The sequence below is a fragment of the Microtus ochrogaster genome, chromosome 4, assembly GCF_000317375.1.
Source record: "Microtus ochrogaster isolate Prairie Vole_2 chromosome 4, MicOch1.0, whole genome shotgun sequence".
NCBI lineage: Eukaryota > Metazoa > Chordata > Mammalia > Rodentia > Cricetidae > Microtus > Microtus ochrogaster.
Window position 1 is genome coordinate 41,840,344 of NC_022011.1, and position 25,847 is coordinate 41,866,190.

General features: G+C 43.5%; 1 protein-coding gene across 1 annotated transcript in view; it reads left to right on the forward strand.

The window, feature by feature from the left end:
* LOC101988201 (complement C5-like) overlaps nt 1–25,847 on the forward strand; it is a 101,889-nt gene that overhangs the window by 37,146 nt on the left and 38,896 nt on the right. Inside the window, exons 9-22 of the mRNA XM_005345998.1 lie at nt 680–806; nt 2,805–2,920; nt 3,009–3,194; nt 4,158–4,361; nt 6,215–6,424; nt 6,677–6,826; nt 8,075–8,204; nt 10,571–10,645; nt 12,061–12,258; nt 14,044–14,134; nt 16,223–16,296; nt 16,878–17,017; nt 20,695–20,922; nt 22,197–22,257. Of these exons, the coding sequence (XP_005346055.1) occupies nt 680–806; nt 2,805–2,920; nt 3,009–3,194; nt 4,158–4,361; nt 6,215–6,424; nt 6,677–6,826; nt 8,075–8,204; nt 10,571–10,645; nt 12,061–12,258; nt 14,044–14,134; nt 16,223–16,296; nt 16,878–17,017; nt 20,695–20,922; nt 22,197–22,257 (1,990 nt within the window). The remainder of the gene's footprint in view (nt 1–679; nt 807–2,804; nt 2,921–3,008; nt 3,195–4,157; nt 4,362–6,214; nt 6,425–6,676; nt 6,827–8,074; nt 8,205–10,570; nt 10,646–12,060; nt 12,259–14,043; nt 14,135–16,222; nt 16,297–16,877; nt 17,018–20,694; nt 20,923–22,196; nt 22,258–25,847) is intronic.

A 25,847-nucleotide genomic window follows, 5' to 3' on the forward strand; every position in this document is an offset into this window, starting at 1 on the left:
TCCTCTCTTTCCACAGTACCCCACAGATGGCATGAGGTCTCCTCTCTTTCCACAGTACCCCACAGATGGCATGAGGGCTCCTCTCTTTTCTATACATTTGCATACCCATTTATTGTGAATTTTGTATGATCAGGCATTTAGCTTATTTATTTATTTAAAATGTAAATTAAGAGTCATTTTAAAATTCAAGATTCTACCTTAAGCACTGAGATTTAAAGGAAATAGACAAAGGGTGTGGCTCAATGATGAAGTGCATGTTAGACGTGCGTGAGGTCCTAGGAGGCCCTAGGTCAATCAAGCTAAATCATACAGAAACGCCTGCTCCAGGTCAAAACATTTTCTAATAAGAAATAATTCAAAAGCAAATCAGAGGAGAAATAGTATCGTTTAATAATTCAATAATAAAATTCATAATTAAACAATAAGATATAAACAAACCTGTATACTGTATTATCAATTGGTACTCAAAAGACCATGTGATGACCCAAGCCCTTCCACATCTGTAACTCTGAACGAGCGAGAGGAAACAGCATCCCGGCTGTCTCTGTGGGCCCAGTCACTTTAATTATAACCATAATATGTGTGTGGCTTCTGGAATTCGCCTTCGAGAGGCTAGCAAAAGCAGACCGAAGTTTTTCATGTTCTCTGTTTTGACTCTTCCTTTTGTCCTTTTAAAAAGTTGATCAATGGAGTCGCTCGCCTCACGTTTGATTCTGAAACAGCAGTTAAAGAACTGTCATATGAAAGTCTAGAAGAGTTACATGACAAGTACCTTTATATCGCTGTGACAGTCACAGAAGCTTCAGGTAAGTGGTGTGTGTCTGTACAACATCCTCTTGGTGTAGATTTAGACATCGTATCAATAGTGTAAGTGACTTCTACAGCCCCTTCACATTTTTCTTTCATAATTAAATTTTTCCTTTCCTTTTTATGACATTAAAAATGAATGAGTGCAGAACTGGGTGATGGTGGCGCACACCTTTAATCAGGAGGCAGAGGTAGGCGGATCTCTGTGTGTTCGAAGCCAGCCTGGCCTACAGAGCGAGTTCCAGGACAATATCCAAGGCAACACAAAGAAGCCCTGTCTCAACTCTCCTCCTCCAAATTAGTGGATGATTTGTTGTGCTATTCAGCAGCCCCCTCCCTATCATCAGAACCACGAAAACAAACCGGCATTTGCCAGTATCTCCAAAGCTGTTTCACTTGCACGTCTGGCACCCAGTGTGTAAACTGTTTGCTAAGGCGTGACATAAGTGCCAGTCACTGCACCATCATCATCCATGTCAAACACCCAGTGCCGCCTGAGCACCAGCTTCTCCACTCCTTCCTCTCCTCATCCAGCTTCTTCCTCACAGGGCCGTCCTGCCATGTCATTAGCGTGTTTAATTAACTTACTGTCTGTAGTTCTCAAATCCCCTCCCATGGTTGTCGCTCTGAGACAGGCTCCCACTATGTAGCACAGGCTAGCCTCAAACCTACAGCAATCCTACTGTCTCAGCCTCCTAAATGCTGGGATTACTAACATGTGTCTTACACTTGGCTCTCATGACTTTTAATAGCTAGTAATTACTACTCCAAGCTGAGTCAAGCTGTCTTCTAGTATGCATTTATAACTAATATGGTTTTATATTTCAGGTTTATATCAAACCCCCAACTGAACTTGAATAAGCAATTTAACCACACTAATTCTAGCTTTTTCTTTACAATAATAATCTTCAGTGATTCCCAAGGCATCCTTCACCCACTGAGATTTCCATCTCTGGTTGCAGGATAGAGGACTTAAATATTATGTTATTGAATACCAAGCGTTGCTAGATTCAGGGGCTGCTAGAGATGGTGGTTACCTTACACTCCATAACCTGGCTTTTGTTTCCAACATGGTAGTAATGTACCTTTCTCACCTTTGTTTTGTTCCTCAATTGGCTTCAAATAGAAGCAATAGTTATGAGATATTCAAAGGCTGTTTATTAATGTACAGGATCTCACATGTGAGCTAAGCATCCACGTCACATGCAGATTAGTATTGGATGAGCACAAAGGCAGTTAGCAAGGGACCCGGGCAAGAATCCTGCACAGGCTCTGAGCCTGTAAAGAGGTGGGCTTCGGGATGACTGTGCAGTAACCAACAACACTGTCCTAAAGATGACCAGTCTTGAAGAAAAGCTGGGGTTTGGAGGCAGGGCTGGTAGATGGGGTAAGGCAGGGTTCCCTCCTTAAAGAGGCCAGAGAAAAGGGGGGGCAGTGACACCTGCTTGAGGACAGCTCTGTCTGGTCTGGCTGCCGGGGAAAATAGGAAGGAGGTTGAGGAAACTAGAGGTTTTTACCTTATCCTTACTATTGTTTAATTTTAAGCTGCAGGGCAATCCAATGATGCTCTTCAAGTATGACTTCGGGCTTTTCCCAGTGTCAAAGTGTCTGATTCTTCTCTAGTTTTCTCCACCTGTTAAGGCTCAGCCTCTGGGTTCCCTGCTCTCTCCCTGATCCTTTGAACACATTCAACTGAACCTGAAGCCACTGTTGAAAGGTGGCACCGTCCTTCACGTCCCTCTGTCTCTTTGTAGCCTGCCTCACTGCAGCAGCAGGGACAGCTGACATCTGACAGGGAGCTGTCTGCATAGGCTTCAGAAGCCCGGGCTTCTTGTCCGCACGCGGGAAGCCTGCTCCGGTTACAACCGGCTAGGGATTGAAGGCAGGAGTGGGTGGAGGGGACAAGTAAGTCTGTGGTACACAGACCCGTCAGGCATCCCACAGACCACCATCACTTTTCCTGGAACATTAACACAGTGCCTGCTGCCCCCTCATAGGTGGATTTTCAGAAGAAGCTGACCTTCCTGGCATCAAATACGTCATCTCTCCATACACAATGAATTTGGTTGCTACTCCACTTTTCTTGAAGCCTGGGATTCCATTTTCCATTAAGGTAGGCAGGCTGGAGGAGGTGGAGAGGAAAGAAAGCCATTTTAGAGTTGTTCTGATTTGAGTCTTGATGGAATTGTTCTGGCAAACAGGTTCAGGTTAAGGACTCGCTTGATCAGCTGGTCGGCGGGATCCCAGTCATTCTGACGGCGCAAGCAGTCGCTGAGAATCAGGACACTTCTGACCTGGAGCCCAAGAGAAGTGTCACTCACGCCACCGATGGAGTCGCTCCCTTTGTTGTCAATCTCCCATCTGAAGTGACGGCGCTGCACTTTAACGTGAGCTGAATGTTCTGGCTGTGTTTCTGACTGTGTGTTTCGCCTGACGTACAGACCAAACGTGGCTGATTTCATCCACGAGTCCACAGAAGAATCCCACAGTTTTGCACCCGAAACAAAACACGTACCTGAACCGGTTTGCTCATGTTGTGAATGGTCATGGGGACAGAATTCAAAACCTCGAATGATGTCAGATTTTTTTGTTGTTTGGAAATTAACTATTTCCTTTTATGCCAAGAAGATTCAGAAGTGTCAGAGTAGGCACAACAGTGGAGATCAGTGGTAGGAATATACCTTTTCAACGCTCGCATATTTTATCTTTTCAGGGTCGCTCAGGAGTCAGATGTGAAAGTCTCCCCTTTTTCCCTGATACATTAACTACTCAATTTGGAGCTCACTTCCTCATCTTTACCCCCAGAAAATGTGTTCAAGTTCCCAAGTGAAACCCAAGCGGGCTAATAGCTCAGGTCCCTGGCTGAAGCTAACGGTCGCTATGGGGCATCTTAGGATAACTCCAGCACATGAGCTAGGAACCCTCCCCCACCTGAAAGCAGGCATCACCGTCCCCTGAGTGGCACGCCGGCGTCACTACTTCCCACTGAAATTGGTGAGACAGCCACTAGGGTGTGTACTCCAGCCCTGGCGAGTTACCTCATTTCTTCTACCGGGTCATCTCCAGTTCACCATGGTATTTCAGGAAGCGTGCCCGTTTTCCTGCCTTGGAAGGTCCTTCTCTTGGCTTGGTCAGACTTCCCCACACAGCCCACCCTCCCCTCTGTACTTTCCATAGACTTTCTAAAGTTACTTGACACCACAACTCTACAAACACTGGAATAATCTAGATGTTTCTTCTCTTTAGCAGCCAGCATAGGGGAAATTTAGGAATATGAAAAAATCAAAAGGTATGTTTTACAGAAGCAGTTACACACAGCCCATGAGGACTTTTGAAATTTTCCTTTCTAGGTCAAAACTGATGTCCCAGAACTTCCAGAAGAAAATCAAGCCAGCAAAGAGTATCAAGCAATCACATACTCATCTCTCAGCCAAAGTTACATTTATATTGCTTGGACTGAAAACTACAAGCCCATGTTTGTGGGAGAATTCCTGAATATTATTGTTACCCCCAAGAGTCCATATATTGACAAAATAACTCACTATAATTACTTGGTAAGTACAATGAAGAGCGATCTCTGCCCAATCCCCAGCCCAGAACACCATCCTGTTGGCAGAGAAGGGGGGTAGTGACTTCCACATCTGTGTTTCTGAGCACATGGCCTACAGCTATCTAAACACTGAGGAAGAGCATGAGTCTCGTTTCAGAGGGGGACAGAGAGGCCACAAGACAAAGCATCCATAAAGCAGAGAGAGGGGAGACAGTGATGATTTGAACTGAGGAGCCCTGATTTCCTATCCAGTGATTCCATCCAAGACAGTTGATCTCATTACGTCACCTCCTTCTATTTCACAGCCAAGGATTACTTACCTACACCTAATTCAAGCTTGTCTATTTCCTTGTCACAGCAGGGGGCTTCCTGTAAGAATTGCGTTACATTCTCCAGTTTCTTGTCCAAGAGTTGTACGGTTAACCTGGTACAGCCTCAGAAAGAGGGTTCAAAAGATGCCTAACAGTTTTGCCAAGGAGATGAATGAATTATTCCAGTGCCCCAGGGCAAACAGGTGGTGACTTCTCCAATGTTCTTTAGGAGACATTGAAAAACAAGGACCATAGAAACCATGCTAACCGATGAAAGAATTAGGGGAACTGTTTACGGGCTGCATATGATGAGTGCAATCCTAATATCTAAGGACAAGACAACAGGACCTTTGAAGACATCTTGATTTCATGTCATTTTTTTAAACTCTAAGTCCCCATTTAGAATCTAATCCAGGACTTTAAAACCTAATCCACAGATGAGACTCTGCTCTGCTTACACAACTGTTGTTGTTTTTATTAAGTCAAAAAGACAAGGGAGGTTTTAGCAAACTTAAGATTTCAAGCAGGTCCAGCTTTAAGCAGAGCTCTTTGGTTTCCTGTTATGTAGTTCTGAGCTTAGAATCAGTATGACATTTATAGTGGTTTATTTAAAAGCGCAGTGGGAGAGGGCAAGGCGCCATGTGACGGAGCTCAGGTGGGAGGGGCTATTAGGAGAAAGGGAACAGGAAAAGAGGAAAGCAAGGGGGTGGGGACCGATCTCTGGGGCAAGGAGAGGCAGAAGAGAAGAGATGGTTAAAGGGAGAGAAAGGGAAAAATAGACAAGCAAAAAAGCGGAGAGAAAAAGAGAAAGAGGAGGTGGGCAGGCCCACCTTTTAAAAGCAAATGTGCACAGGAGGTGCTCTTAGTGGCCACAGTTGAGCATGTATCCTGTCAGGACCCCAAAGACAGGCCAGTTCAGATGCCTGAAAGCTAACACTAGTGAGCTCCTGTGCCTCAGAGTCCTTCTTTCTTTGTGGGTGCTTACTCATGCCTACATGTAAGTGAGTTCACATTTACATGAGAGCACGTGTGCAGATGCTTGTGTCTGTGTGCACACATGTGGAAGCCTGAAGCTGACAGCAAGCCCCCTCTACCATCTCTGTTTATTGAGGCAGGTTCTCTGCCTGAACCCAGAACTTACTGACCAGCTAATCTTACTACCCAGCTTGCCCCTAGGGATCCTGTTTGTGGGTGCTAGGATTACTGGTAGCTGCTGTACATACATTTATGTGGATGCTGGATTTGAACTCTGGTCCTCACCCTTTTGTGCTAAGCACTTTACCTACCTCAGCCTCAGTTTTTTCAGTGGAGATAAATATTCCTGTGTCACTGCTGTATTGTGAGAATTAAAGTTTATTAAATGTGAAACCCAGCACCCAGTAGGAACATATGGTAATCTCCCTGTCTCGGTGTAGTTTTTGTTCTGGCTCCAAACTGCATCCTGGACGCAGGTTCCATTTCTGGTTGTTATTGTTGTTGTTGTTGCTGCTGCTGCTGCTGCTGTTGTTGTTGTTGTTTGATTGTTGCTGTTGCTGCTTAATTTCAGATTTTATCCAAGGGCAAAATTATACAGTATGGCACAAAAGAGAAACTTCTCTATTCATCTTATCAAAACATAAACATTCCAGTGACACAGGACATGGTCCCCTCAGCCAGACTCCTGGTCTATTACATTGTCACAGGAGAGCAGACAGCAGAATTAGTGGCTGACTCAGTCTGGATAAACGTTGAAGAGAAGTGTGGCAACCAGCTGCAGGTGAGACACGCGTGCACATGGCAGCATCCACAGTGCAGTGCGACCCTCTTGTGGGTGAAGAAGGAGGGCTAAAGCTCTTGCCTTTGATTGGTTCGCAGTCCGACTCTCTTGTGGGTGAAGGAGGAGGGCTAAAGCCCTTGGCTTTGATTGGTTCGCAGTGTGACTCTCTTGTGGGGCAAAGGAGGTGGGCTAAAGCCATTGCCTTTGATTGGTTTATCAGATACAAATGATCTTCTTTTTCAAATCCTTTAGGTTCATCTGTCTCCAGATGCAGACGTCTATTCTCCAGGCCAAACTGTGTCCCTTGAAATGGTGACTGACGCAGACTCGTGGGTGGCACTCGCGGCAGTTGACAGTGCTGTGTACCGAGTCCAGGAAAAAGTCAAAAGGCCCATGCAAAGAGTTAAGTCCACTTGCGTGGCAACCGTGGGGTGGGCTAGTGTGGCACAGCGCCTGGGGCAGGTTGCGAGGGAGGAACTAGGGGCCCTGCCTGCTGTTCAACACTTGACATGGAATTCCTATTAAAGGAAAGCCATCTTCATATTTGTCCCTAACGCGCAGGTTGGCTGTCCTTCTCAGGTCTGCCAAATAAAGGTGCAAGCACCGTAAGCAGGCAGCAGGCGGGACTATGGGAGCCGTTGGACTCATCACTTGGGAGTTTGAGGATTTGGGTCAGGGGAAGTAGTGACAGAAGCAGCACAGGAGAGAACCCTGAGTTCCTTGGCTTGTTGGTTTGAGTTCTCCCTGAAGTCTGTACTCCGGGCAGATGTGGAAATGGCCAAGGCCCACATGTTCTCATCTACCCCACCACAGTCAGCTCTTATTCCTAGGCTTGGGTTTCTTTGTGGAGGCAGAACGAACCAAGAAGCTATGAAGTTAAAAACATTTAGAGAAGAAAGGACATTTCTTGAGTCAAAATTAAAGCCATAATAAAGCACCTGTAGTGCTTTCCCTCTTAGAATCTAGAGTGTTTCCCAAAACAAAAATCAGTTTTGTCTGTTAGTTCATCCCATCATACTTCCCACACTGATTTATATGTGTGTGTGCATGTGTGTACATCTTTTCTCATGTTGGTTTATATGTGTGTGAATGTGTGTGTGCATGTATGTGTACATCCTTTCCCACACTGATTTATATGTGTGTGTGCGCATGTGTGTACATCCTTTCCCACACTGATTTATACGTGTGTGTGCATGTGTGTGCACATGTGTGCATGTGTGTGTATCCTTCCCATGTTGATTTATATGTGTGTGCATGTGTATGCATATGTGTGTGCATTCTTTCCCACATTGATCTATATGTGTGTATGTGCATGTGTGTGAACATGTGTGCGTGTGTGTGTGTGCACACATGCATGTATGATTGCATGTGCATGTGTGTGTATTACATATATGTTCATGCATTCTATATAGTATATGCTCTGAGACAATTCCTAAGATTCTCCTCATGAATACTATTTGCTTAAGGCTTAATTTTTGGTTGATTTTAGATAGGAAGGTTTTTATGAATACAACTGAAGGAATGAAGTTGGGAAAGGTGTCTTTGATCATTAGATGTGTCCCCGTGTCTCGCAAATTTGTCAACGTTGCATGATGACTAATTCCACTACTCCTGTGGTGGATAAGATCAGTGTTTTGCCTTTCTGGACAGGTGTTTCAAGCTTTCGATAAGCATGACCTGGGCTGTGGGGCAGGTGGCGGCCGTAACAATGCAGATGTGTTCCGTCTGGCTGGACTCACATTCCTCACCAACGCAAACGCGGATGACTCCCAGCAACACGGTAAAACATTCAGCACTTCTGTGGCTGGGAAATTCCTCCAGCCCTCATTTTACCCCACTTCCAGAGACGGCCCCGAGTCTATAGAGTCCCCCTAAGGTATCCAGTGTGGGTACAGATCGGGGAAGGAGCAGAGAAGCAAGTCCTTAGAACTCAGCAGCCAGCCAGTCTAGCCAGCCAGAGAGCTCCACGTTCAGGGAGACCCTGTCTCAGAAAGTAGGACAGAAGCTGTAGAGGTGGCTCAGTGGTTAAGAGCACTGGCTGCTTTTTCAAAGGACCCAGGTTCAATTCCCAGCACCCACATGGCAGCTCACACTATCCAGAACCCCAGTTCCAGGGAATCTGATGTCCTTTACTGGTCTCCTGGGGCACCAGGCATGCACACATTATATACATGCAAGCAAAGTATCCATAGATATCAAATACATGCATGCATGCATACATACATACATGCATGCATGCATAAAGGTGGAGAGTAACGGGAAATACAACTGACATTGACCTTTGACCTCCACATGCAGCTTCACACACACTAGCATGCACATGTACACACGTTGCACACATACACACAACTTAACGTGTTTTGTTCATTTTCAAGATAAAATACAACCTCTTTAGTGTAATCCTCAGTGCCCCCATTATCTTCCTGGCCTACCCAACCCCTTCTCACCCTGCTCTTCCTTGGAGGCTGCATTCTCCCCATAAGCCTGTTTCAGCTAGAATAAGAATGCCCTCCAGGTGCCAGGGTGCACATCCGCAAATCCAAGCCACTGGGGAGGCGGAGGCGGGAGGACTGGGTTGGAGGCCAACCGTGTCTCAAAAGCAGTGAACAAGCTCCTCGGGGGGCTCTCTCCTCTGCGCACAATTAGCCATGGCCTCCTCCATTGCTGCAGAGGATTTTATAGAAACTAGGTCTGTTTGCAGTTCGGCTGTGATTCCCCAGTTTACCTCTGGCTTCTAAAACTCTATGGTTCCTCCATGTTGCCACCATTAAACCCCACCGTTGAACACCTTAGTCCTACGTCTTGTCTGTCCTCTGGTGCCACAACTCTTTGATAGCAGATATCACATGGCAGTGATCTTGTTTGTGTGGTTTTAAAATGTTCACAGTTCTAAGCCGGGCTGTGGTGGCGCACGCCTTTAATCCCAGCACCTGGGAGGCAGAGGCAGGTGGATCTCTGGGAGTTTGAGGCCAGCCGGGTCTACAAGAGCTAGTTCCAGGAAGGGCACCAAAGCTACAGAGACTACAGAGAAACCCTGTCTTGAAAAACCAAAAAAAAAAAAAAATGTTCACAGTTCTACTTGACACCATGACAGTCATCCTCATATTTAAAGCAATACAGCTCTAAAAACAAATAAAAGACAGGGCCAGCGGGATGGCACAGTGGGTGCCAGTATTCGCGAATCCTAATGACTGGAGTTTGATCTTTGGAAACCACTGTGGAAGGAGAGAAGCAGCCGCTGCAAGCCGTCCTCTGACCTCCGCTTGCACACTTGCATGTGAGTGCACACATGCATACACACAAGCAAATAAATAAATGTTTAACAAAATTAAAAGAGGAAAATGTAACTCAACAACGATGTATCTCCTGCTAAATGTAACCAATGGATCCGAAAAGCAGCCGTATTCAAAACCAAGATTATAAGACAAACCAGAGTACATGATGCTAGATCCTTGATGAACCGTGTTATATTCAAAGGTGGAACACGCAGAAACACAGAGTCTAATCTAGTTTTTTTTCTTTTTATTTAATATATTTATTTGGTTTATTGAGACAGGGTTTCTCTGTGTAACAGTCCTGGCTGTCCTGGAACTCACTCTGTAGAAAAGACTGCCTCTGCCTCCTGAGTGCTGACATTGAAGGCGTGCACCACCACAGCCTGGTTTATTTATTCTCATACAATACACCCTGAATGCGGCATCCCCTCCCTCCGCTCCTCCCAGTTCTCCCTCACACCTCTCCTCTCCACTAGACTTCCATTTTACTTCAGAGAAGAGCAGGCCTCCCAGAGATATCGCCTGAACACAGCATAGAAAGAAGCAATAAGACTAGCCACAAACCCTCATATCAAGGTTGGGCAAGGCACTCAGTAGGAGGAAAGGGGTCCCAAGAGCAGACAGAAGAGTTGCAGACATGCCTGCGCCCACTGTTAGGAGCCCCACAAGAACACCAAGCTACACAATTCGAGCATGCATGCAAAGGGTCTTGTGCAGCGCTATGCAATAACCCTAATCTGAATCAGGCTGTCGGTACAGACTTCTTAAATCAATCACTCGGGGTGTTTCAAATACTCTTATGAAACTTATTTTTATTTTAGATTTTATGTCCTTTCCCCAATTTTCTATATCTCTGTCTTTTTCAAAACAGATGAATCATGTGAAGAAATCCTCAGGCCAAAAAGAGACGTGCACATCCTCCTGCAGAAGAAAATAAAGGAACAAGGTGGGCTGCAAGGTTCTTCTGCTTGAAAAACATGATGGCCACATTGCCGCTGTCGGAAATGAAACCCTGTAGACCCTCCCCAAGTTCCGAAGGATGAGTAAAAAAGAGATGTGTGGCGGTCCAGATCACCGCCTTCCCAAAGGTTAACCCAACAAAGCTGGTGTTTCACTGGCTGTACCCTTAACTTGGAGACGCCTGTCTTTACTGAGTGTAGAGCTCACCCACACGCACAGACTCTGGCTTCCGTGTCTGGTACTTGGAGTACAAAGGAGGCATTTCTATCTCTAGAAACTAAAGAGATCAACTTTTAGCTGCCAGTGCTTCCTTCCTACAAACTTCATCTAGTAATTAAAATCATGTTCTTTGATTTTATTCTGGCAAAATCCATGGTTGACAAGAAACCTATTTCTTTTATGTACTTAACAGCTAATAGCGCTGAGAGTAGTGTTTTTCAGCCTGCGAGTGTGACCCTTCCACAGCTGTCACCTCAGACTGTTGAAAAACACAGATATTTGCATTACAACTCAGACAATAGAAAAATTACAGTTATGAAGTAGCAATGAAAATAATTTTATGGTGGGGTCACCACAACGTGAGGAACTGTGTTAAAGGGTTGTAGCATTAGGAAGGTTGAGAACTTAGATTATTCCTTAGAAAATATAGATAATGAAAATTATTCAAGCCAGACATGGTAATGCACTCCTTTAATCCCAGCATGCAGGAGGAGGCAGAGGCAGGTGGATCTCTGTGGGTTTTAGACCAACCTGTGTACAAAGTGAGTTCCAGGACAGCCAGGGCTCCATGGAGAAACCCTGTCTCAGAAAACAAAAGGAAAACAAAACTGAAAATTATTTAAAAGATTTTTGTGATAATTAACCATCTTTTGGTAATAAAATTTAATTTAACTTACCAGTTTTAATAGGTTATTTACCCGTAAACATATAAAGAACATGGACTAGGAAGGATCACCTAGACAAGTCCATCAGTTTTGATGCTTTTTCTGACAGTTCTTACAAGACAAGAGGGACACCCTTGGTGAAAGGGCTGCAGACCAGGTCAGGAAGATGTTAGAAAAACAAGGATAATAACAATAACCATCTTTAAATATGTCAAAGTCTCTTGGGTATTTAATTTGCTCTACTCAAAAGGGTGTTTGAAGTCTTTCAAAAGTTAGTATTTAGCTTAGTTGCCGGAGGCCCTTCAACCATTCAGCACCAGTTGGGACAGACCACCTGCTGAGGTCGCTTCTGCCCTGCTTTTGGAGACTTCCCAAAAAGAAGCTGGTCAGTCGGCCAGCTCCAACTGCTGTAGTGAGGAGGCTATTTGACGGCAGGAACTAAATATCCCTTGAGAGTTCTAAACCTGCGATGTCAGGATTGTGTGTGATAAGGGTTTCTGTGTTGTCACTATTTCAGCTGCTAAATACAAGCACCAAGTGCCAAAGAAATGTTGTTTTGATGGAGCCCGGCATAACATCCATGAAACCTGTGCACAACGAGTTGCCAGGGTCACCATTGGCCCAAACTGTGTCAGGGCTTTCAATGAGTGTTGTATCATCGCAACCAAGATCCGACAAGAAGCGTCTCTTAAACTTGTACAGTTGGGGAGGATGCGTAAGTATGAGTTTTTCTGCCAGAATCCTATCTGATATGAGGGATTTTATGCAAATTAATGCTGCTAAGAAAGGCAGCCTAGATGTTTCGGAAAAACTGAAAGAAGAAACGATCACTCATACATATCCAAACTCTTCTGTTATTCTTGGGGATTTGGAATGGTATAATTCCCAGTCAAGCCTAGATCCTGATCCGGTGTCAATCTAATGCCCACTCGTTCCCAAAGCTTGACTAAGCCTCAAGCAGGAGTCTTGAATTGGTTAAACCCAAAAGACCCTTGAATCCTAAAATTTTATATTTCTGTTATGACCATTGAAAATGAAGTCTATACTGGGCGGTGGTGGCACACTTCTTTAATCCCAGCACTCGGGAGGCAGAGACAGGTGGATCTCTGTGCATTCGAGGTCAGCCTGGCCTACAGAGCAAGTTCCAGGACAGGCTCCAAAAATCTACAGAGAAACCCTAAATTGAAAAAACAAAAATAAATAAATAAGGTTGTGTTTACACTGACCAAATGCAGCCAAAGACCTCTAAGCAGAGCAAAACATTGCTCACTTGTGATAAAACTGGAAGTCCTCTTTCAGTTTCAGCCAACAATGTTCTTTAGAATTTATAAAACTTTCTGTTTTCCAAACTTTTAGACCTTCATGTATGCATCATCTTTAGGGAACAAAAGAAAGAAACAAAAGCAAAAGGCTTCTCCCCTTTCTACTCTGTTTTGCTTAGCTGTGCATCTTACCAACACAATCAATCTCAATTGATACATCCTACAGACATAAAAGACATTGCAATTTTTAAAAAAATTCATGCCATTTAGGGATCATTTTACCATAACCGTGATATTATTTGGCTAATGACGCACCATTTTGATGAACAATCTAGTACACATTTTTTTCATTTCCCAGTTTTTCAGCCGGCATCCTCCAGCTGGCTTTGGCTGCGTGGTACCCACTTTGCACCCCCTCCCTGCTGAGTCTACACCCTATGCTAGAGAGCTGGGCCCCCCAGAATCCCATCTGTCTTGCCACACATCTCCAAGGCCACCAAGCTGCGTGGGCTCCTCTGCCTGCCCTGGCGAGTGAATGACCTCCTCAGGGATCCCAGGCCCATGCTGCCCATGCTAATGTCTGAAAACTGATGTTTCTGATATTGTGTCTGGTTTTCTGTTTCTAGACTTGGTGGTAAATCCCTAGCCCCCTATTAATGCATCTTGGGTGGAAGCAGATGGCCCATCTACTAAAGGAACTGCAAATTACCAATTAAGTTGGAGATCGCAGAAACGATCCATGTTTTCTAATAGAAATCTAATTTCCGGGGGCTGGAGAGATGGCTCAGAGGTTAAGAGCACTGATTGCTCTTCCAAAGGTCCTGAGTTCAATTCCCAGCAACCACATGGTGGCTCACAACCATCTGTAATGAGATCTGGTGCCCTCTTCTGGCATACAAACATATATGGAAGGAATGTTGTATACATAATAAATAAATAAAAATCTTTAAAAAAAAGAAATCTAATTTCCAAGATCACAGAATTGCGGATAATTTTATGGGCTCCCTGATTTCGTGTACAATCTCAGAAAGACAAGTCCTGGGATGTTTCTTCACTGTTTCTCCAATGTCCTTAGTAGACGCATTTTAAGGTTTTAAAGTTCCATTTTAAATCATTAAGCACCATGCCTTACTGACCTTTTAGAAAACAGTTAAGACACAAATGCATGGTTTTATTTAAATATTCACCTGTAAGCAGAATTTATATTGGCTTCTATAACTAAATATATTTTCCCCTAGACATAAAGACCCTGTTACCAGCAATGAAAGCAGACATTCGAAGCTACTTTCCCGAGAGCTGGCTATGGGAAGTTCATCATGTTCCCAAAAGGTGTGTTTATGTTCTGCTGGCAGAAGATGTGGAAAATTCAAATATTATTGCCCAAAATCTTGACACTACTGTTTCCCTATTATTAAGATAATGTCACTATCAGGTTAAATTTTGTTTTGTTTCTTTGTTTAGTGTTTAGTATACTTTTGTCTGAGAATTGAGTCCAGGGCAACATCAGTTATTACTAAGAAAGGGTACTACTCTATTTGGTTTATCTTTAATGTGCAATTACTGCATGCAGTTAGCTATGTGCTATATGCCATACTAATATGCATTTACTGCATGCAGTTAGCTATGTGTTATATGATATATTAATATGCATTTACTGCACGCAGTTAGTTATGTGCTATACGATATATTAATATGCATTTATGGCATTCAGTTAGCTATGTGCTATATGCCATATTGGGCAACTATTTTCAACATAAAAGCAGCTGTATATAAAACAGATGAAAGAAAAATGGAGTTATGCTTTGTTGAACTCTTTATTAGAGTTTCAGTTTAATGGGAAGCCTCTCTGTAGCTGGTATTGAAGGCAGCGTTGAAAACACTGGGTCCCATCTCATCATTTCCAGTCCAGCCGTCACTGGCTTTGCACTGGTGCCCAGCCCAGGTCCTCTGTGTGCATCTCCTCGTCCTTCCCCTTGTAAATCCGTCTTCCACACTTCTTCCTATCTTCCCCTTGTGAATCCCTTCTTCCCAGCACTGCTACTTACTCAGTGCTTCTAGTAACATTTATAGATAGATAGATGATGATGATGATGATGATGATAGATAGATAGATAGATAGATAGATAGATAGATAGATAGATAGATAGATAGATAGATAGATAGATAGATATAGAATTATCCCTGCACCAGAACACGATTAGATCAATTCCTAGTCCCAGTAACCCCTGTTGCAGGGACCACGTGGTGTTTGAGAAGCCTGTCTCTTTACCTCTTTAAAGTCAATACCTCAAAGCAAAACTTGAGTCCAGATCTCTGTGTTACATCCAGGACACGTAAATATGAATGTGTTAACTGGACTCTTTCAACACCATCTTGGTACAGTGGGTACACTGACATGCAACTCATGTCTAATATCTGCATAACTGTCTTCCACTAGACGCCAACAGGACCATAGCTTACAAACACTGTGCACTTGGTATCGCTCCTAATGAAGAATCAGTACACCAGAGCTACAGGAAACACGCAGGCTTAGATTCGCCTGTAGATTTCAATCGCACTGGTTTCTTAGAAGCTGTGTCACAGTTACATGTAACAGCAGGCGTGTGTGCTCTGACAGGGCCTTGCTTCAAGGGTGTCCTCCCTCCAGTCTTCAAGCCACAGCTGCAATGGCTCCAAACCTGAGATGGGGGAGGGGGCGATGCTGAATACATCTGGATCAGTTTTGCCTTAATAGCTGATGTAAAACTGTCAACTCCAGTGTTTCACTGAAGCTGAATAGTGTACGTTTTCTCTTCCAGTGTCTGTGATAAAATGTCTGGGAAATGCAATTTAAGGGACCATGGGTTGATTATAGATTATAGCTCACTGTTGTGAGATTCAGTCCGTCTCTGTGGGGAAGAACGGGCACAAGCCTGAGGCATTGATGGGGAGGAAGCAAGAATAGCAAACGCTCCTGCTCAGCTGGCTTCTCCTCTTAGGGAAATCGCGGACCCAGGCCTAGGGAATGGCACTGCCCTTTTTTGTTGGTTTTTTGTTTGTTTTGGGTTTTTGAGACAGAGTTCTCTATGTAGCCCTGGCTGTCCTGGAACTCACTATGTAAACCAGGCTAGCCTTGAACTTACACAGATCTGCCTGCCTTCGACTCCTGAGTGCTGGGATTAAAGGCGTGCGCCACCACTGCCTGACACCACTGCCCGTTTTTAGGGTGGATCTTTACTCCTCAGTTAACCCCCGTCAAGAAAGTGACTCACAGGTACACCCAGAGGCTAGCCTAAGGAAGACAGTCCTCCACAGGTACACCCAGAGGCTAGCCTAAGGAAGACAGTCCTCCACAGGTACACCCAGAGGCTTGGCTTCTGAGTGAGTCTAAAGCTTATCAAGTTGGTGACAAATCCCAATGTTTGATGAATGTTCCAGGAACCAGCTGCAGGTTGTGCTGCCTGACTCACTCACTACCTGGGAGGTCCAAGGCATCGGCATTTCAGACAGCGGTAAGACACTGAGTCTCAGGAGACATTGCTAACCACAAGATGTAATTCTTTGTTACTGTAAATTTCTTTTGTCTAGGCTATAAGAGGCAAACTTTTAATTTTCTTTCTTTTCAAAAGACTTCGATGCAGCTATACCTGTCAAACTACTGACTTTCCTCTGCTCTTCTACGAGCTGCTGGTTACAGCGCTGTGATCAAATCCCTCCTTTCCTTCGCTTTTGATAGCAGTGAGAGATTGGGGCGAGTTAAAAATAAAGCTCCGTCCTCTCTTGGGCTGATGTCCCTTGGAACTGACTTAACAGAGACGCGTTACAAACAACTTCTGGGTTACTCTCATCTGTCCCACGCTCTTGTCCCCACAAACTCTTAGTCTCCACAAGCAACGTTTTCTAGTCATTCAATGGGCCCGTCACTATATATGCAAAAAGATTTGGTACTCTAACTAATAAGCATTCTCATATTTTAAATAGAATTAAATATTTGGCAAACAAATGAAATATTATTTTGACACATTTTAGTACCGATGAAGTATGATAAGAATTCCCTAATATGATCATACCTTGCTTTCCCTTTGGACTAAAGGTATATGTGTTGCTGATACACTCAAGGCAAAAGTGCTCAAAGATATCTTTCTGGAGATGAACATACCGTATTCTGTTGTACGAGGGGAGCAGATCCAGTTAAAAGGAACCGTTTACAATTACAGGACTTCAGGGACAATGGTGAGTCGTGATTCGTTGTTAGAATAACAAAGAAAGAAAGTGCTCTCTAGTTGTCTGAGGGGGTGTCATTAAAATAACACACACGCACACACTCAACTCCAATAAGCCCAGGCATTGAGTGTTGTCCTAGAAAATGTCCTGCACTTTGGCATGTGGAGTGGGATAGAAAGAAGGAAAGGCTAGAACATGGCCATGTGAGCTCATCTGCCGTGCTGAGTTTCTCAGAGAGGGAGTTCACACGCGGTTCATCTGAGTTCCTCGGTCCCGTGACGCTAGCAGCGCTCTCCTGTGCTGCCTCTTCACTACCCCTGCTCATCTTCTCTTTGTGGATCTTGTTATCCTCCCTGAAATCTTGATTTCAACACCTCCCCTCCAGCCATAGCCTCCTTGCCACTTTGCTAAGCATTGCCAATATTTCCGTAGCAAGTCTGAACCCCATAGAGACCCCCAGCCATTGATTGACTCAAACCTTTCCTCTTATCCTCCAGACCTATGTCTTTACTCTCTCCCTTGTACAAGCTACTCATGAATCATCATATAACCACACTGCCTAAAATTACACCAACCCCCACAGCCTCCCTCACTCAGGATCCGAACAGTGAAAACCTCCAGCCATGGGGAACCTTCCCATTTGTGTTTTCTCCGGAGGGCATCTCTGCCACTAACTATACAATAGGCTGGCAGGTTTCATCAAAATCACAAGACTTAGATGGAAACCCAACACTGTTCACAAATCAAACTATCTTTTTAAATCTCTAGTTTTATTCTTAGGACTGAGTGTGTCGGTGGTTCCTCTAACATTTTTACAGAAGCTGTGCTTTCCGTTGGCACACTCAAATTGGCATACAAAACCTTTCGTTATAAACTTTTAAAAGATGCCATCTATAACTTTTTAAATAATTTTAAATATTTAAAAATCACATCAGTATTTGAAATAAGACTATTACATCATTTGAATGTGCATAATGGACTCTAAATAGCAAAGTAATGTATTTTTAAATATTCAAATAAGTTATTACATCATTTCTTTTTCTCTTTTAATTCAATTTTATTCTACTCACTTATACTTGATGCTTATGCTTGTATCTTTTTCTATTAACCATCTTGTTATATTTTGATGCAAATATATTTATATATAACAAAAATATTTCAGAACTTATTTTAAGACTCTAATTTTGTATTCAGCGATCATTACAAATATTAATAGTATATAATTGATTTTTTAAAAGCATGCTACAAATTTTTACAAATAAAATAGTATGTTACAAATTTTTTAAAGTCCCTAAAAGGGGTGGGGTGGAGAAATGTCTCCGCCACTAGGAGTGTGGAGTTCTCTGACCTGATTCTGGTTCCCAGAACCCACGTGGGGAGGCGCTCCCAGCTGTGCCTCCAGCTCTCTGGACTGCAGGTTTCTGCGTTCAACTGTGGACACACACACAGGTACACAGTCAAAAATAAAAGGAATCTTTAAAACTAGAATTTTATGAAGAAAAGCAAATGCTTTCTGTCAGTCTAATGACTATGAGTATTAAAAATAATAGTGGGCTCAGCAGAAATTCCATTCTAAATAAATTACAATCATTTTTTTACATCAAAAATTGAGAAAATAAAGATATTGTCAATTTTATTACCCTCGTATCAACATACTTTGATTTAAAACGTTGGAGTCTGTAATCAGATTGCTTTCTATGATCGCTCTCTGTCCTAGCTCCCCAATCCTACACGGCCACAGCACAGGCAGCCAAAGCTATTGTGATAAACGGCAACACAACTGAGCTGTGATGGTTATGGCAGCACCAGCTGTATCGAATCTTTAGCTCATCAATACGTCCGTTACATCAAAACAAGTGCATCGTGGTTCAGGGCTAACGCCGTCCCTTTCCCTCTCATAGTGTGACTGTCGTCCTGTGCGCTGAGGGCTAGTCATTCTGGATCACACCTGCTACCTTGTTAACTGAAGTTATATGGAGATTCTAGGTTCTGTTCTGGTCCTCTGAAGAATATTTAAGTTTGCTTACATATCTTAGCAGACATTGGACAACTGTCACCCCAGACTCTGGAGTGCAGTCCTTTTAGCCTTAGCTGGGATACTTAGCACCATGCTATGTGTAGGTCAAGGGTCAGCATACTGTGACCATCTTTCCCGCCGCGGTGACATCCTCACTCTGCCCTCTGGTTCCCCGAGCCAGCAAGGTGGAAGGCTTCTACTTGGGATTTACTCAACTCAAAGCACTAATAGAACCCACCCTCAGTCAAAAAGACAACAAGTCCCATCCTGGTGTCATTCCCATCTTCCAAGCATCCCTTGTCCTTCAGGCTGTCATTTGTTTAGATGTCTAGAGTTCGTGGCTGGTCTTAGCCTCGTGGCAATCACTGAAATCAGAAATACTGCTGCATGTAGCTTTTTACCCATATTGACCATCAGGTTCAAAAGTTCTTTCCTAATTTCAACTTACCACAAGGATTTATTGTAGTTATTATTATTATTTGGATTAAGTCTTTTGGTTTGGTTGTTTTGTTGTTGTTTGAGACAAGGTCTCAGTATGTCGTTCAGGCTAGCCTGGAACTGTTTGCATAGCCTAGACTTTCAGGCTAGCCTGGAACTGTCTGCATGGCTCAGACTGGACTCAAAGTTAGGGTCTTCCTTGGCCAGCCTCTCTAGTGTGGCATCAGAGTCTCATGACGCCATGCCTGGATTTTTATGAACTTGTGTTTAATGCTTCTCTGCCTGACACCTGCTATGCTGGGGAATCCCTGACCCATCATCTCCTCTGGCTCCTCCCCCATGCAGCATGGTTGGCACTGTCCCAAAAATACACCCAAGGGGCAAAAGGAACTTTACGTTTGGGGGAGTCCCACAAAATCAGCTATTGATCCCCTCTCGTTTTTGAATTTTGCATGTCCCAAACAACAACAAAACAACCAAACTAAACCAAGCAGTGCTTTCCCTCGGGTTCACCTGTGTGCTTCTGGAAGTTATGGATTGTATTCCTCGGGCATAGTTCCTGATTCTATCAGTTCACTAAAATGAAGATGAATATATATTCATCTCTGAGCCAGAAATCAACAGACACTGTCGCCAGAAAATGAGAGGACTCACACAGTCCGTTTCCGTTCACCGTTCGTAAAAGGAGAGCCCGGGTGTAAACCTGTCCTTCCAGAGTGTGTTTTTATTGTAAATAAAAGACAAGTAGGTACAAGTGGAAAGTCAATAGGATTAGGAGTGGAGTTGGCTCTCTACTAGGTGAGTCTTTGCATGAGCTGGCTGTCATCCGTCACACTGTCATTTAAGTCAAAGACTGAGGTAAAGGTAAGACTCTGAACAGCTAAACCCAAGGCTCCCACTGCCCAAGGCAACACAGAATGTGGGAGAGGGCGAAGAATGCAGCTGCCATGGCATAACTGATTGGACGGCACCCTGAGAAAGATGCAGCCGTTCTAACACTGAGTCTTCAGCCACCGGGGACATTGCTATGACCCATGGCAGCATGTGTACCTGTCAGAAACCTGAAAGGGGTCTTCTTCTGCCTTGGAACCAGACACTGCTAACAAACCAGGGGAGAGTGTGTGGCCAGACCAACATAATTTAGGGCACACTAACTTACCTTTTGCTTTTTCGTCACGTGTGGTTTAATGAGGAGGTTTTCTGATACAGTTCTTCTCCTGCTGTGTTTCAGTTCTGTGTTAGAATGTCCGCTGCAGAGGGAATCTGCACATCAGGGGGCTCAACTGGTAGCCATCAGGCCTCCAGGTCCTCCAGATGTGCGCGCCAGAGTATCGAGGGCTCCTCCACTCACTTGGTGACCTTCAGCCTGCTTCCTCTGGAAATTGGACTCCACTCCATCAACTTCTCACTAGAGACTGCTTTTGGAAGAGAAATCTTAGTGAAAACATTACGGGTGGTGGTAAGGAAAATAGGGTTCTTTTAAATTTTCCTTTTTTTCTGGGGGACATGCTCTCAACAATCTGTGTCGATAATTACGTTTGGGGCCGGAAGCAAGGGAGAGAAAGGATGATGTAAACAGAACACAAAAACCGCTGAGGAAGCTGACAGATGCCCCTCCCACATTTTTGGCGCTATTCTTGTAATTTTTACATTAATCTGAAATTACACTTAAAATTATCAAATAGAAGAACAACACCTGCGTACTATAGAAAATAAGAATACCAAAAAATCCACCAAGAAAAAGAAAAGTCACCAATAAAACCCCAGGCCCAGAGATTCCCAAGTTTTGCTATTTGATACTCATCTTCTGCCACCTTGAAATCCACGTGCAAGGTGTCAGGCTGGATACCAAATGTAAATCAGTAATAGACAGCACACACGTACTTAAAGGCCCTGCAGCTTGGAGATTTTCCACTTCATAAATGAATAAGCAGGCAGAAAGAGTGGAAACAACAATGCCTCAGCATTGGTGATCCCGCCACCAGCTGAGCGTCTTCCTACCACTGAGATCCTACAATTGTGATTTGCTAATTTAGGATAGAACATTGTTCTCGTCCAGTGTCACACTAGTTACCAACCTCGCAGGCCTTCCAACGCCTTCCCTCTTTGGTTTCAGTTTTGATCTATGCCATTAACTTCAGCAAACATGTATTCAGTTGGCACGGTGGCTGATGTCTGTAATTCCACCCACTGAGGAGGCTAAGGCAAGTTTGAAGCCACCACAGGCAACTTGATGAGTCCTTGCTGAAAAGAAAAGCCGGGCTGACTTCTTTGTGGCCTGTCCGTCATGAGTACCTCTGTTTCACACTCGGAGCTGGAGCAGGCTTCTTGATTTTTTCAATCCTGGCTCCAAGATTCCTAGCAGCGTTTCCGGGTTTAAGTTACTGAGTTCTGCACTGACTTTCTTGTCTGTTACTGGGAGCCATGGTAGCACCTTCCTCACAGAGGTTCATAAAGACTGAATAAGTTGATATATAAAGCATTTAGACAAATCACCCGACCTATACAAGCATCCATTTAACTGTTCACTCTGACCAACATTCACATAGCCAGAATCTTTTCCTCACAAGGAAGCATTTTTATCGACTTTGACTTTTCGGAAAAGAAGTTTCTTAATGTTTTTTGTTTGTTTGTTTTAATTGGCAAAGTGGTCTAGAGCAACTTGACTCCAGGAATTCTGGGCTTATAAATGTAAGCATGCTCTTAACAGAATGTTTTCCACTTCCCCTTTAGCCAGAAGGGGTCAGAAGAGAAAGCTATGCCGGCGTGACGCTCGACCCCAAGGGGATTTATGGTAGGAAAATATTTTGATTTTATGTGTTTTATTTCAGAAGTAGACATTGAAGTGTAATTTCTTTCCTTTTTATTGTTTTTATGGAGCTATACATTTTTCTCTGCTCCCCTCCCCCTCCCTTCCTACCTCCTCCTGTGACCTCCATGCTCCCAATTTACTCAGGAGATTTTGGGTTTTTTTCTCCTTCCCATGTAGATCCATGTATGCCTCTCTTAGGGTCCTCCTTGTTGCCTAGGTTGTCTGGGGTTGTGAACTGTAGGCTGGTTTTTCTTTGCTTTATGTCTAAAAGTCAAGTATGAGTGAGAACATATGATATTTGTCTTTCTTGGTCTGAGTTACCTCATTCAATATGTTTTTTTTTCTAAATCCATCCATATGTCTGCAAATTTCAAGATGTCATTATTTTATACCTCTGAGTAGTAATCCGTTATGTAAATATACCACATATTCTTTATCCATTCTTCTGTTGAGGGGCATCTAGGTTGTTTCCAGATTCTCACTATTATGAACAATGCTGCTATGGACATAGTTGAGCACATGTCATTGGGGTATGACTGAGCTTCCTTTGGGTATACACCCAACAGCAGTACTGCTGGGATTTGAGGTAGATTATTTCCTAATTTTCTAAGAAATTGACATACTTATTTCCAAAGTGGCTGTACCAGCTTACACTCCCACCAGCAATGGAGGAGTGTTCATCTTACCCCACATCCTCTCCAGCATAAGTTGTCACCAGTACTTTTGATCTTGGCCATTCTTACAGCTGTAAGATGGAATCTCAGGGTTGTTTTGATTTGCATTTCTCTGAAAGCTAAGGGTATTGAACATTCCCTTAAGTGTCTTTCAGCCATTTTAGATTCCTCTGTTGAGAGTTCTCTGTTTAGGTCTGTACCCCACTTTTATTGGATTATTTGTTCTTTTGATGACCAGTTTCTTGAGTTCTTTGTATGTTTTGGAGATCAATCTTCTGTCCAATATGGGGTTGATGAAGCTCTTTTCTCAATTTGTAGTTTGCTGTTTTATCTTGTTGACCATGTCCTTTGTTTTACAGAAGCTTCTCAGTTTCAGGAGGGTCTGTGCTACTGGGGTTATATTTAGGAAGTGGTCTCCTATGCTAATGCATTCAAGTGTATTTCCCACTTTCTCCTCTACATGTTGATATCCAGTTATGTGAACACCATTTGTTGAATATGCTTTCTTTTTTCTATTTTATAGTTTTTTGCTTCTTTGTTTGTAGGTGTGTGGATTGATACCCAGGTCTTCTATTCGGTTTCATTGGCCCTCCTGTTTGTTTTTATGACAATACCAGGCCGTTTTCAGTACTGTAGCTCTGAAAAAAAAAAGTACAGGATTGTTTCAGCTATCTTGGGTTTTTTGTTTTTCCATATGAAGTTGAGTACTGTTCTTTCGAGGTCTATGAAAAATTTTGTTGGGATTTTGATGGGCATTACATTGAATCTGTAGACTGCTTTTGGTAAGACTGCCATTTTTACTATGTTAGTTCTACCCACCCAAGAGCATGGGAGATTAAAGTGTAATTTTAATGTAATTTAAAACATCACTTTTCAGAGTGTCCAGTGTGCAGAATCAGCCACATCTGCTTGTTATAGCGCTGCCCTCTCTGGGCGGGTGATCTGTGTGCTTGGGGCCAAGCAGACCTCTTAACTCTACTCACTGAGCACTCAGGACAAACGCATTGCAACAGTGTGTCAGATTTCTTCTTTTTGGGCCACCAACCAGCTCCCAAATCATGATGTGAGACTTATTGTTTATCTTAGGCTCATTTCTTGCTACCTCTTATAACTTAACCTGTTTCTCTTCTAGGTTTTACCGCAGGGCTTTTTACCTTCCTTCTCTTTATCTACTTTCACTGCTTCTGGCATCTGGCTGACAGCTGCCTGGCTTCTGTCCCTCTCTTTCTCCCTCATTCCTTCCTCCTCACTCTCCTCTTCTCTCCACTCCTATTTATTCTGTCTGCCCACCAGCCCCAACTATCTCTCTCCTGCCTAGCTACGGCCATTCAGCTTTCTATTAGACCAATCAAGTGCCTTAGGCAGGCAAGGTGAAATAAATGCAGCACAAACAAATGGAACACATCTTTATATCATTAACAAAGGCAGCAGAAACAGATGCAGCAACCTTCACACAGTTAAAGTATATTCTGCAACATAAACAAATGTGACACATTTCGGCCTAGTTAGAGTAATAAGCCTAGTTACAGTAATAAATCCCCCTCATTGGATGCTCTGCTCATCATCACAGTAACACGTATTTACCTCGGAAACCTCTGTCCAGACAACAGCTGACAGCTAGCCATGTTGTAATTAGCTCGCAAGCACCCTTTGGAACGCCACAGTGAGACAGTCACTTAGAAAATCCCTTCTTCACTGCTCTGTGTCTCTTCTTTTCCTTCAGCTGAGAATCTTCTCAAAGCAAGAGCTTCTCAAACATTTTTGAACTGACTCCAGGGCTAAGTCCAGGCATGCTTCTGAAAGAACAGGTTCCCCTAACAACTGTTTCCAGCTAGACAGGCTCCTACAGCCCTTGTTAAATTGTTACAGTGTCAATGTATTTAGCTTCTCTGTCTGCATGGCTTTTTTTAACCCTCAAAAAAAAACCTTTGAAAACATCATTACCCCTCTGTAACTAAGGAGTAAGTGCAGCGGAGAAAGGCTGTGCCAATCCTGTTACCTCCATGCTCTGACACCCTTACCTCAAGCTTCCTAAACGCCTTCACTGACTAATTTTAACACAGCATCTTCATGTTTCATCAAGGCGTAAATGACAGAGAAGTTTCTTGAGGAACATTCTTATATCTTTGCCAAATCCATGCAGCTCATTGATGAGATCTCAGGATTTATTCATAGCATCTTCCTCTTGCCAGGGACTCCGCAGAGTGCTAGCGCTGGTTCTGGCTAAAGCTGAATTCTCACTACAGTAACTTTGGTGAGCCTTGCAGTAAGCCTTCCTTGGCCTGGATCATGGCACCACCTGTATTATCCCTGTGCAAAATTGAAACAATAAAATAGACCATGTATACAGGACTCCTGTGAGTATGCAGTGTAGCCCTGCATTCAGTTAGCTTAGTTGAAGCTTGACTCTTTGTCAGCCCAGTGATAAGCAGAATCATGTTTTGGGGGTGGTAACATGTTTTAATAATATTTTTATTTATTCTTTGAAATTGTCACACATGTCTATAATATATCTTGATCATAGCTAATCTCTGCTACCCAACTTAACTCAAAGCATCTCCCTCCCAATTTCATGTCCTCTTTTTAAATTTTTATTACTTAATGACTTTTAATTAGTTTAGTCCATTGGATCCAATTAATGCTGCTCATATATTAATGGGTATGGGGTCATCAGGGTCATCAGGGTATGGGCAACCTACCAGTGTCTAGCTTCCTAAAGAAAGCTGATGCAGCTGAGTGGTGCACGCCTTTAATCCCAGCACTCAGGAAGCAGAGGCAGGCAGAGCTCTGAGTTCAAGGTCAGCCTGGTCTACAGAGTGAGTTCCAGAACAGTCAAAGCTACACACACACACACACACACACACACACACACACACACACACACACACTGTCTTGAGA